We start from the raw sequence: 13,203 nt of genomic DNA on the forward strand, positions 1-13,203 counted from the left end.
AATCCTCAAATACGAGGAGTCCCATAAGAAGAACCTAAGTGAATCCAAGTTCAAGGTAACATGTTAAGGTGGGAAAACAAAGACCTCCTAAAAGAAATAAGAGCCTTGGTGACTGTAACTTGTTACTCTGATCCCCAATACTTTAAACACTGAATAGATTTTAAGGAAAGACTAATAAAAGACATGAAGAGAAATGCAGACATTTGTATCATAGACAGGTCACATTAAAACCATTTTTAGTGCATCAGCTTCTAAGATATTACTTACAGGAAAGTTGAATTTATCTGTTCTGTTTCTAGCTAGATACTTGTGAATTGGCAGCAGCACAGATGAGTAAGAGTGTTAGTGTGTCCTCCTTACCCAGATTCTTGACTGAGAAAGAAGCTCTCTGGATGAAGGAAGGTGATTTTAGGAAAGGCATTATTTCATTTTTTTTACCAGGACATGGAATTAGATCCATTTTTATGCCCAAAACACTATCGGAAAATACTGGGCTGATCATCCTACTAGATAGTACCTGAATTTATTGGCCAAAATAAATCTTAAATACCCATATTGAAATTTTCTTCTCTAATTATCTGTTGAAATCAGACACAATCTCTTATTCTGCAGAAAAAATGATACACAACTGACTTCTAGAACAGTCACTTTTTGGATAACACAAAGTAGTTTATTGTTTATCTTTAGTGGAGATAGTGACATACTAGTACCTTTGAACAAGGAACTGTAAGACCTTACTTGGACACCTGTGCAATTTGTCAACAAAGAGTTGATCCTACACAGGAAAAGGCTGAGAATCACTACTAGAAGTAGGTGTATTCTTGCAATGCTGTGAAGAAATATGATGCTTTCTTATTTTTAGCCTTGGGAGAAAAAATGAAGAAAAAAGAGAAAAAGAAATAGCTAGAGAAGAAAAAAAAACCACAAGAAAGCTCAACAGCAAATCTCTTTAAATATACTTGAGGTAAATAGCAGAAAAAAAGAAGATGTAAGTGCCAAAAAGTAGTCTTTGAAGATGAAACAATTTTGCAATGCTCACAAAAAAGTGAAGGAACAACCTTCTGATGCCCAGTTCATGAACTGAAAAAAACAAGGAGTAGATATTCTGTTGTTCTTTCTTGCCAGGACACTTGTTACATCATCAATTATTGCAGGTGTCTGCACCATCACTTAGCTGAGCCTCTTCCAGACCTGAACTTTCCTTCCATGTGTCTATCCTTATGGTCTACATAGAGGGCTGGTTTGGGATTCAGTTGCAAGGAAGTTCTTTATACCTCAAGAATTGTCATGAACAGAGGCAACTACAAACTCAGGCACCACAGGGGATGGACTGCCTCCAGAGTGCAGCACTGCTAATCTCACAAATCTTTGGGTAGTGTCACAGCAGACATCCCTAACAAAAGCAGATTAGTGCTTTGAACATAAACAAGTCTCAATGTAAGTCATGTGAGTAGAGATACAAGATTCATGGACACACAGCTCATTACCATAGAAGGTGAGTGCAGAAACAACACTAAGTAACCATCAAATCTGCTTGGGCCACTTTTTGGGACAAAGGGAAGGAGGGAGTTTCACCTAAACAGATCAGGCAGCCTTCTGCAACCACACAGCTCTTCCCCACAAGCTGCACAGCCTTCTCCCCACTCCAAAAGTTAACATGGAAGATGCAAGCAGCAAGACCTTTGCATAACACTCCAGCATTTAACTTGACACTAAGCAGCTTGCTAGTTTATCTTAGCCAATCTAAAACACAGGAAAAGAGTGCTGGAAGGGACCTTAGGAAGTCCTTTAGTCCAAGGCCTCTATCTCCATTCAGCACACATACTGTCAGTCTGTTACACCAGATACAACAGGTTAATGACACTTGTTCTTAGGTTTTCAGTGACACACTTGTCTTCTGCACCACTGCACTGTCTGAGAGTTTCTATCAAGTCTTATTCAATTATCCATCAATTTATACCCATTAGTCCTCATATTTAGTTTTCAGAGCAGGTAAGGCAGATAATTCCCTTTCCTATAATAGCTCTTTTACTTACCCATATGGCCCTTTGGCTTAAAACCAGAATACTAAAAGGTGGCCCAGTTAGTAGATTTTCTGCTTCTGTCCTTTCTCTTCATATTTAACTATGTGCTTCTCACCTGGGCTGGCAACCCAGATGCTCTCTCTTAAGTGGCAAAACAGTCTCATTTCAAGTCTTGTACACTCCATTTCAATGTTTGTCTTTTCACAACAGCATGACATTGAGTCACATTTGTCTGGTGCTCAGTTTCAACCACCAGTTCCCTTTCTACCTAGACAGTTCTTCCCCTCCATTTTCCACTTCTGCTGTTAGTGCTGCCTTCACACTAAGCATTCCCCTCTTGCACCATGCCATTTTGTTTCCTGCACCAGACTATTTCAGACTATCAACAACCTTGGAAATTCTCAGCTTGCTCTTCAGTGTACATGGAATCACTCCCAACTTCATGTTATCTAAAGGTTTAATAAACAAATTCAAGAAATCCAGCTCCTTTCGGCAATGCGCTTTCAGGTTCCTATTAATTAAAAATAAAAAGTAAAATTAAGTTAAATTAAATAAAGTAAAAATGTCCCATCCAAATATTTAAGCTTTTGACAGATCTTTATGCTACACAGTTTTGGAGATGCCAGGTCACACCTATCCAATTCAAACAGAGAGAAACAGGCATTTTCAGTAATAACAATTTTAGTGAAAATACCTGATGAGGATTAGATGGTATTTATCCAATCAGATATTTCTTCATCTGCCTGCTTTTTGCCACTATGTATTTTAATGTCTGTAAGGTTTGTTACAACAGATGCAGTGTAATGCAAAGCACAACGTGAAACTCAGAGTCAGTACTGCAGAGATGGTTCCCAGCCCAATAATTTGCTTCCAGTTCACTGCAGTAAAATGTCAGGGAACACAGTGGCCATGGGGGGCCCCCACAAGGATCAGCTGATTCTTAGCTTTCCACAACTGCTCCATGCACCAAAAACCCTGCAGGTTTGTTTCATACCCAAGACAAAAGCACTGAAGGTAATCTAAACCAAAACAACTTGCAGGACACCCATGAAAAAAAGGTAATGGCAAGACACACTATCTCCCAGCCACGCTGTGACTCCCAGTGCCACTCCACTGTGGCAGCAGCCAGGCTCTCCATGGCTGACAGGAGGGCTGGCTACCAACAGCCTGTAGGGACAGGGTAGGGAGAATCCACAGCCACTGGGAAGTGAGCTGGAATGAATGGCTCAACTGAGACTGACAAATTCCTTCCCAATGCTTTTTTTGTGGAAGAACCATACAGAAAGTCATGGCTTTTGCCAAGGAGCTTGTTTCAAGGAGCTGCTGGCAGTGCCCCAGGGTCACCAGCATGCCTGACTGGCCTTGCCTGGCCCTCCTGGCCCAGTGCTCCATGACACCTGCCCAGGGCCATCAGCCTCCAGCCCAGCTAGGCCAGGCTGCAGCTCGGCACAGCCCTGCCCTGCCGTGGGCCCACATCCTGAGCCAGCCTCACCCGCCACCCCAGTGCCCAAGGACGCCTCAGTGCCCTCGGCTGCAGCTGTCCTGGCTGGGTGGCAGGATGGCCCTGGCTCTGACAGACTCCAGGGCACAGTGTCAAGGGGCTGCTGTAGAATTTGGACAATCTCTTAGACCATCTCTGAGGTCAGTTTGAGTCATTACCCTGTAGAACAGAATCAGATGAAGAAAGGCCTTTTTTGAGAGGTTATTCTTTATTCATCAACTACAACCTCATCAAGTAGAAAGACCAAGATGTCATCTACCCTAAAACCCATCACTCTTTTTCCAAGGGGGAAGGTTTCTGATACACTTGAAGACAAACCCTTAAAAGAAAAAAAAAATTAAACTACTTGAAACAATGTTAGGACCATGAAAAAGCTACAGATCACTCAAACACAGTCCAAATCTCAGAGCTTAATTTCTTTTAATCTCACAGTCAGTGACAAGAGGGAACTAATGTAGATCTCCAAGTATAAACCTTCAAAGATTTAATTTTTCTTCATCTCAAAACAACCACTAACTACATAAAAGGACATGTTTATGGCTAAGGAATAACTACAATTGCCAAAAAATGAGAAAGACTTCAGTTTAAGGAGGTCTTCTCATCTAGTGATCTTTTCAAAAATAGAATCCAGAAGGCTAGAAGCCCTTTGAAAGGCTAAATGAGAATTTATATCCACGTAGGTATTTATATCCATAATTCAACACATCCAGCAATTCAGATGTAAGAGCATCCTACATTTTTCAAGATCATCCTTGCCCCAAACCAAAGGTTCTGCTGCTCAGTTGGCTGCTGCAGCACATGGTTTATGAAACACCACCCTGCCCTCTGGAGAGGGCTGACCACCTCTTCCCCAGGGAAGAGGTGGAATCACCATCCTATAAGCATTCAAAACACCTATGAATATGGCACTTGAGAATGTGGTTTAGTCGTGAACATTGTGGTGGTGCTGGGTTGACAGTTGGACTTCATGATCTTAAAGGTCTTTTCCAACCTTAATGATTCTGTGAATCTGAATGTGTAAGTTTCAATATATGTAGCCTCTTCCAGGGCACGTAGTTTTCCTGGACATGAACTGACAAGATTACCATTGTCCAAGCCCTCTGTCAATAGGGTGCAGCCAGCAGCAGACAGCACCATGACATCAATGGGAAGAGTCACAAGCTCACAGCTACATGCTGACCCCTAGCACTGTACACCTACAAGTGCTCCCTACTCAGAAGTTAACTACCATCTACCTTTCCAAAAAAGGCAGAGATGGCTACATGCACTGGAAAAGCAGACTTTCCACAACAGCGAATTTTGTAAGTAATTTTAAAAAAGAAAAATATTATCATTTTTTGCTTGACTTTACTCTTTCATACACACCCCACCTCTCTGCCATATGTAATCAGAATCACAGTTATAACAGCAGTTGCTTTAAATCTTTTTCTGCTTTTCTTTCACTAGAAATAACACCTTCATTTGTGCCCACTGATGGGTTTACAGTATCTTTTATGTCCGTCCAATAATCTTCCTGTCCAACACACAGCTAATTGTCCCCATCCATAGAGACACATACAAAGTATTCTTCTTTCATGTTTCCTGTGTATCCCGCTCCAACACTATTTTGGCATCTTTACAGTGTGCCTCATTGACTACATTTCAACTTGCCCAGTTTTCAGGTGCATAGTTACAGCTTTGTATTGCTTTCTTAATAGAAGTTGCTTGGTTTTGTTCTTTGTCCTTAACACCAGATATGGCTTGTCAACACAGGTCATGTGAATCCCCCATGTTATCCAAGAAAGCAGAATCAAAAGCATGTTTTCTACCATGTCACATGAATACCAGTTGTTTTCACAGAAAATAAGGACATATTCCAAGAGTAATTTATACAGACAAAATCAGCTGTGGAACTTTCCAAGCCTATTATCCTGCAGTCTGTCAATCAAGGAATTCTGCCTCAATTTTTAAATTACCTTCTCAGGTATGAGTTCATTCATTTTCACACAGAGCCAGTGACAGGTTAACATCCTGTTCTTGAAAGAATATGAAGGGGGAGCTTGGATAAGGTAGCAGTAACAATGTCTTGCTACAAGGAACTCAGATGCCACATGCTAGTATCCTCATGCATTTGTCTTAGCCATGCATTCCTTTTCAGTCCATCTGTTCTGTTTTCTAATAAAATGCCCAATTTTTGGCAGTACTGGAAAGAATGAGGTATTTCAGTGATTATTACCTCTAGTCAGGATGTGTAACTGTATCCATGATTACCTTCCCTTTTAGAAATACCTTTTATTTCCAAGCTGCTATATCCATCTACTCCAAAATTTTTGAAGCTTCAGCATAGGAGGGAAGCAAAACTCTTATATTAACACTAACATGTAAGAGACACTTCCAGTTTCTTTTAAATCTAGGGCATCCAGGACAGCCTCCTGTGACCTAGCAGTCAATGCAGAGTTTGTGAGTCAACTCCACCATTAGCATCCTCATTAGACTACGCAGACAGGCTGATTTCCTCTCTAAGCTGGCTTAAAGGTATACTGACATGTATACCAGACATGTATTGCTGTCCTGTTTCTGAGATGTTGACTAAAGGACATTAGTAGCTGTAGGAACTGATCTACTTTAAATGACCCCATCAGTAGCTTCAAGGAGAAAACACTCATTTTATGCAGTAAAAAGTCTAGGAGCAAATATGCTTTTTCTCTGTAAAAGGCTAGGCAAGTGTCTATGGAGAAGACCTTAATCTGCAGTGCTTACAGACTTTCCTGTCTCAAGTACTGACTAAAACAGATTCTCTTTATAAAAGCAGAGAAAAAACAGTGCCAGTTCTTTTTTCCTGTAAAGTATATCTAAATACCAGGTTATTACCCAAATGCAGAGGTATGAGCAAAAGAGGCAAAGAACATGGCAAGATAGCTAAGTTGCACTAATTTTTTTAATCAATACGGCTGTCATATGCACTTTGCTCTCTTCAGTGACAATGGAAGCAGGAAAATGTGTTCTAAAGCCATTAAAACCTCCTGAAAAGCATATCTTGATTTTGTAAGATGTATGAGATATTAAGCCTTTGCACAATTCACTTATTTAGCAAAACTTCAAGACTAAGACATCCTATAAAGGCTTTGCAAAGTAGTAATGTACATCTTTGAGATGTATTTATCATATCTTCCAGAAAATGTTGTGATACTGTCATTATAAGTAACTTCTACATAGAATGCAAGAACAGATTATATAAATATGCATTCTTTCCCAATATTTTCCATGGTTATGTAAGTCTAAAGTAGCTAAGTTCTCTGATGACATAAATAAGAACAAAGCATATCAGCATCACTTTACCCACTTAGAGAATTTGGGCCAGATATTTCTGAAGCAGAATCTGGCATAAGTGACTATATAGCTTTCATGCTTTTCTTACTCTAGAACTTTTAAATATCAACATCAATGTAGTAAGACGAAAGCCTTCAGATGCTATTCATGATTTGAACCAAGAGCTCCTGCACTGTTAGGTGGTATCATGTACATGGCCCTCTTTTATGGCGCAGCTCCTTGCAGCTGGAATGCTGCCCTCCCATCTGACTGTCCATACTCTTGGGAACAGAAAATACTAGAAACTACATTAAATATTTGCTTAAACTTCTTCAAGGTGACAAGATTGCTAAACATGGTCTTAGCAGCTTCTTCCTGAGAGCATTCTGTTATACAGTAGCATGTTCTTCAAAGATGGCAACTTATGGCATGCTGTTTCAGAGAAACGCTCTGAAAATTCATAAAAGCTATTTTCACTGTCTAAATGCAACTTTTCTATGCTCTTTCAGCAAGGAACATTATTTTGTCCTTAGGTCTAGGCTTAAGAACAGGGTTTGGAGGGCAGAGAAAATGAAGGCATAGTAGCACTAATTGCCTCTATCTTTGAGGATTTAAACATTAACTTCTGGTTAGATTTTTCCTGCTATTGCTGCCACCTTAAAACACAAGTCTAACATAGCATCCTAACAGTAAGAAGTGCTCTTACATCTGAGGTCAAATTTTCTGGTTACTGAACTACATGGATATAAGACACATTGGATCCTAGGAAGAAAATCCCAGCTACCCCAAATCAGGAACATCCAGCTGCAGCAATACCAGGATATTCACACCTCCAAAGAACCAAGAGCAGAAGCAATACCTCTATGTATTACACAACAGTTCCTGGCAAGATTACTGAGCTAACAAGGGAAAGAACCACTCAGAGCCACCCCACTCCTAAAGAAAGGAAGAGCACACCAATTAAGTCTGAGGTAGGAGTGACCAGAAATTAAGGGCTTATGTTGAGTTACTGGCAATTACTGGCTTGTAATAGTAGTTGCTTGCTCTCTCTCTCTCCTTTTCAATTTTGCTTCCCCTATCCTATCAGCAATTTGTTCTCTTATTCTTTCTGCACTCTACAACTAGGTCAAAAAGCTTGGATCCAGCATTTGATCATGGATGACATCTTTTTAAACATACATGTTGACCTACCCATGGACCTGCTGTAGCCAGGTGCTCTTTGTGGAGGAAAAGCATTTCAGCAACTTCCCCAGGACCTCATATCCATTAACCACATCCCAGTACCTCAGAACTTATATTACCGCCTCAATGTTTGTGACAGACACTTGTTTCCTCAATCTGATTTCATTAGAACTACACAGTTCCACAAGTTACCAGTTTAAAAATCAGGGTATCAAATCATATGGTTGAGAATTCTCTCACCCACTAAAAGAGTGATTTGCAAAATAGTTTAAGAGGAAATAACACAAAGTGGCAGCAAGCCATCTGTTCTGACCTCTGTGTTAAAGTTAACAGCTACTTTGGATTTCAACAAAAGAAGTCACCTAAAGCTATTCACATTACAGGGCTTTTTTTATTCTTCCCAGGGAATGTAAGCACTCACTATTTTTATTAAATGCATCAGGAACAACACAAAGTGGAGATTCCTGAAGAAGAGGCAGAAAACCAAATCTGGGACACAAAGAGCACTGTGTTGCATAGCTATGCCAGTCACTTACCTCCTGGCACAGAAGTCAAGCCAGACCTCTCCCAGTTTGCCAAAACCTGCACACAAGCAAGGCAGCATCACCACACATACATGCTGCATACTGAGGACATACTCGACACACTGCCAGCAGCTCCCAGCACATTTGGGTCTTGAGTGTATTTCTGCAATGAATTATCAGTTAGCCTGTGTGCTCAACATTAATTCCAGGGATGGATATGCTTTTTAAAGACATTAGTTTAATATTGAGGCTGGGAAGGCAAAGGCAGTAGTATGCAATCTATTCAAAAGAAAAAAGGGAAGTGATAGTGTTTTCTACTTGTAGTTAAAAAGACCACAAGCTTTATATGTGGCTCACTTTTCTCTTGGGAGCTTTAGCTCACTCAACAACTAACCCAAACTTTGTCCTCCTCCTCCACACACTCCCTTTCATGAAGGGGCAGGCTCCCAAACCAAAGGGCTTAACACCAGGTTTGACCCTAGTCAGATTCAAGAATTTATCTCCAGCATCAATGAAGCTGAAGTCTCATGAGATATTTGTCTCCTGGCATCAGATAATGTCAAGTACTTGCCCCTAAGCAAACATTGAGATTTTGACCAAAAGGCCATGCTCTAAAGTTTTGGTGCTAACCAAAAGTAACTTTTATCTCAGTCTCATGTAAACCTATTCCTTTTAATCTCCAAACCTAGAAAGAAAGGATCTTACATCCAACATACTTGAACTGAAAATACAGTTTTCTTGGTGCTCTATCTTACCCTGTATTTCTTTCTTGTAATCCATAAGGGGCTGAAAGACATGCTGTCACTACAAGGCACCTCAGTGGAGACCTTTTCCTCAACAAGTATAGATACAAACTTTTGTGCCAGAATGCTGTCCAATGAAGCAACAATGGTACCAGCACGAGTACATTTAGCATGATTCTGATGATATCTCCAAGGCCTAAAGCCAGTCAATGTACAAACTAGATTTATAAGAGCCCAGTTACATACAATGCAGTAGTTTCCACAGCCTGGAATTTGAGTAGTCAAAAATAAAAATATCACAGATGGTACATGTTTCCCACATATCGAATCATGACACTACCTGAACTTCTGCCAAACCAAATCACCATTCTATGAAGAGCACGCAGCATCTATCATTCTCATCATTATCAGCACAACTAAAGGGCAGAAGTAACCTCTTCTGCATCTATTAGTGGGAGGAAATATTCACAGCAATATCCATACACCTTCCTCAAGAGACCTCTGCACTGTCAACCATAAATCTGATTCCTTTGTTTCAAAGGAAATATGAATTCCTGAATTAACAGGTCATCAACTCAATTCCTTTTCAAAGGAATTAAAAGTATTAAAGCACTAATCTCAGTTCTGCCTGTGCTAAAAAGAATATTACTATAAAGCAATAATATGAAGTAATAAGCCATCAAAGGCAGATAAACTAAATTATAATAAATGCTGAAATATCATCACATCATGAAGCTTATAGTCCAGAACATCATCTTAGATATGCTTATGAATAACAATCTTCACTAGAACTCAGAAGTTTTTACAGAGACACATAGCAGTGATTTTTAAACATTTTACACGGTTCAGCTATTTATAGAAGCAAACATAGCTCCTATTTGCACACTTGTCAGAAGCACAACTGAACTTTCTCTGGGCTCCAGTGCTAGCTCCACCTTCCTTCCGAACCATCCAAAGCTGCTTCCTCAGACAGGTTCCTGCCTACCCCACAGCACAAATTTCAGCACACTACACTGAGTGCAGCAGCACTCTTTAGCATTTACTTTTAACAGCCAAATGAAGGAATTACACACTACTGAAAAAAAGAAAAGACAAGCAACCTTAGGACAGGCAAACTGTCAACTCAATTGACAGCAATCATCTGATCCTATGCTGAGATGCACATGTTGAATTTCACATCCCAGCTTTTCATAACCTGTTCTTGCAATGCCTTGCTGCTCTGCTACACGGTCAACTTGGCTGTCGAGGCCTGCAGATCTATTATAGGTTATAATGGCTCCCTTGGCAAGCCAGCGGTGTAACTTGCCACACAAGCCACTCCTCGGAGATCTCCGTGCTGTGCACTGCTGCTGTAGGTCGCGCTGTGTCATTTCGCCACTCTCCTGGTATTCCCTCTGGCCAAAAGCCACGCTAGGAGGGTTAAGTTGAGGGACGGCTGCATAGAAAACCCTGCAGCCAGAGGGAATCCCAGTTCCAATCCCAGAGCCCTAGTGCACGGTGCAGGGCAGGTGGCCCGCAGCGCCCTTTCCAAGACCAGCGGCTTTCCCCGCCTGTCAGTGGGGACGAGGAGCCGGGGCACACCGGAGCGGAGCCACGGCGGGGGCGCGGACACCCACCCTGCTCGGGGCAGCGCCCGGCCTCGTTCCGCGGGGAACCTGCGCTGCCGGCGCTCGGGGCACCGCCACAGCCCCGCCGGGGAGGGGACGCCTGTGACTAAGCACACGCGGCCTCTCCTCGCTCTCCCGCTCGCCGCCTCGGCCGGGCTCTCCGCCACCGGCGCCCGGAGAGCGGGGCCGCTCCCGGGCAGGAGGCACCTGCCCTGGTCCCCCCGCGAGGCCCGGCGCCGGGCAGCAGCCCAAGCGGCAGCCGGGGCCGTGTACGGGTTTCTCTCCCGTGGCTGAGCCGAGACCCGACCCTGGGGGCCGCGCTCCGGGCACCCCACGCCAGCATCCCCACGGCCGCCCGGGCCCGCCGCCCCCGGCAGCCCGCTCTCCTCGTACCGCTGGCATCCTTGAAATGAGGGGGTGGGACGTCTCGCAGCGACCGGGTCCATCCCCCACTCTCCGCTTCCTCCTCCTCCTCCTCCATGGGGCCGGGGCCGCCCGGGACGGCGCCGCCGCCGCAGACCTGCCGCTGCCGCCGCCGCTCCGCCGGGGTGGCCGCCGCCCGGGGAGCGCGGCGCCGGGCCGCCCTGCTCCGCGGGCTCGACACCGCCAGGCGCCCCTGCTCTTCCTCGTCGTCGTCCTCGTCCTGGGAAGAGGCGGCGGAGCGCGAGTCGGCCGAGGTGCTGTAGAACGGGTTCCCGCTGCTGTCCTGGCCCGACTCCCCGAAGACGTCGTCGGAGATCTGCAGGCTCTCGTAGCGGGATCGGGCCGCCTCCAGCAGCGATAGCGCCTTCCTGCGCGCCGGCCCGCCGCCGCCCTCCGCCATCATCTCGGCCGCCGCCAGCAGCCGCCCGCGCTCCCCTCGGCCCGGCTCGGCCGGGTCCTGCGGCCGCAGGCAGCAGCCCAGCAGCAGGAGCGGCTCGGGCACGGCGGCGGGCAGGCAGCGAGTCGGGGAAGCCCCACCGCCGCCACCACCGGGGCTGAGCCCTGCCTCCCGCTCCCGCCCGCACCACCCGCCCCTGTGTGTGTGCAGGGACATGGGGGGAAGGAGCCAGCTCAACATCTCCAAGTACCACATCCAGCCAATTGCCGCGGCACTCCGCGCTCGGGAGGTGGGGTTATATGGGCGCCACGGGCCGGCGCGGCCCGCCCCCCGCCCGCCCCCCGCCCGCCTCCGCTCCGCCCATTTAAAACCACAGCGCCGGCTGCCGCGGGGCCGGCGCTGCGCCCCGACGCCGGGAGGGGGTCTCTAAGCCCAGCGCCGCTCCAGCTCCCCGTCCTGGCCCCGGCCCTGGCCCTGGCCCTTGGTCCCAGCCCCCATTCCGGCCCCCGGTCCCGGCCCCGGCCGGAGCTGTTCGCCGCTGCGGTGCTGAAGCGGCGCAGGACGGCGGCAGGAGCGCTGGCCGCGGTGCCTGCGGGTCCCGCCGGGCGGGGACGGGCTGAAGGGCTCCCGCGGCTGCGGAGAAAGGCTCCGGGGTGTTAACCCGCCGGGTCCGAGCCCCGACAGCGTGCCCGGGGCCACACTGCTCGTCATGCAGGACAGCGTGAGCAGCGGGGGCTGTCATGTCGCTGCCCCAAAGCAGGACATACAGCTCCAGGGCCAGGGCAGCCCTGGAAGGAAACTGGGGAAGGTGCTGGAGCACAGGGCTGTGGGACACCTGGCGCCTGGCAGGTCCTACACCCGGTCTGGGCTCCATGGAGACTTTTACCGGCCTTAGGGGGCATACACATGCTCCTGTCTGTCCGGCTCTCTGCAGGTGTGGGGCTCAGCGCCTCCACCCCGTGCTTTGATTTCTCAAGTGAGTACAGAGTGAAATAACCATATCATGGCACAAGAAAAACGATGGAAGTGAAAACACCCGTGCCCTGACTGGGTTAGTTAAACATGATTCCAAAGTATCCCTGGAGTAATCTAAGGATTTCATACAGCAGCTGATGGCCCTGGCTGTGCAGCAGTCAGAATGGTCTCTCTGATGTTACAGGAATGTTTGAAATCTCTGATCAAGGTTTATTATTTGTTATTGGGCATCCCACTGTGCTGGTTACTGTACAAACACATATTAGGATGACAGTCCTTCCCTCCCTTGTCAAGAGCAATAGCAGCTACTAAGCCTGCCCTTTCACAGCACTGCTTTCAAAATAAACTGTTATTGGATTCGGGTGGGGGGGGGGGGGAGGAGGGGGGGGAGGTGTGCAGCTTATTGTTTTCAATTTTTGATGCAAACTTTCAGTGCAGGTTGGTCTGAAGATCTGATAGTGCTGCAGATTTACCAAATTTTATAACATTGAATGTTTCTGTTTTTAGAAAAGGAAGATTAATGACCTTCTGATGATTCT

The 13,203-nt window shown here is 45.6% G+C and overlaps 1 protein-coding gene across 1 annotated transcript in view; it reads right to left on the reverse strand.

The window, feature by feature from the left end:
• Nucleotides 1–11,959, reverse strand: part of PGBD5 (piggyBac transposable element derived 5) — a 68,046-nt gene extending 56,087 nt beyond the window's left edge. Inside the window, exon 1 of the mRNA XM_021527145.4 lies at nt 11,263–11,959. Coding sequence (XP_021382820.2) covers nt 11,263–11,944 — 682 coding nt within the window. The 5' untranslated portion in view covers nt 11,945–11,959. The remainder of the gene's footprint in view (nt 1–11,262) is intronic.
• Between the last annotated feature and the right edge of the window lie 1,244 nt (nt 11,960–13,203).

The sequence above is a fragment of the Lonchura striata genome, chromosome 3, assembly GCF_050655825.1.
Source record: "Lonchura striata isolate lonStrDom1 chromosome 3, ASM5065582v1, whole genome shotgun sequence".
Classification (NCBI taxonomy): Eukaryota; Metazoa; Chordata; class Aves; order Passeriformes; family Estrildidae; genus Lonchura; species Lonchura striata.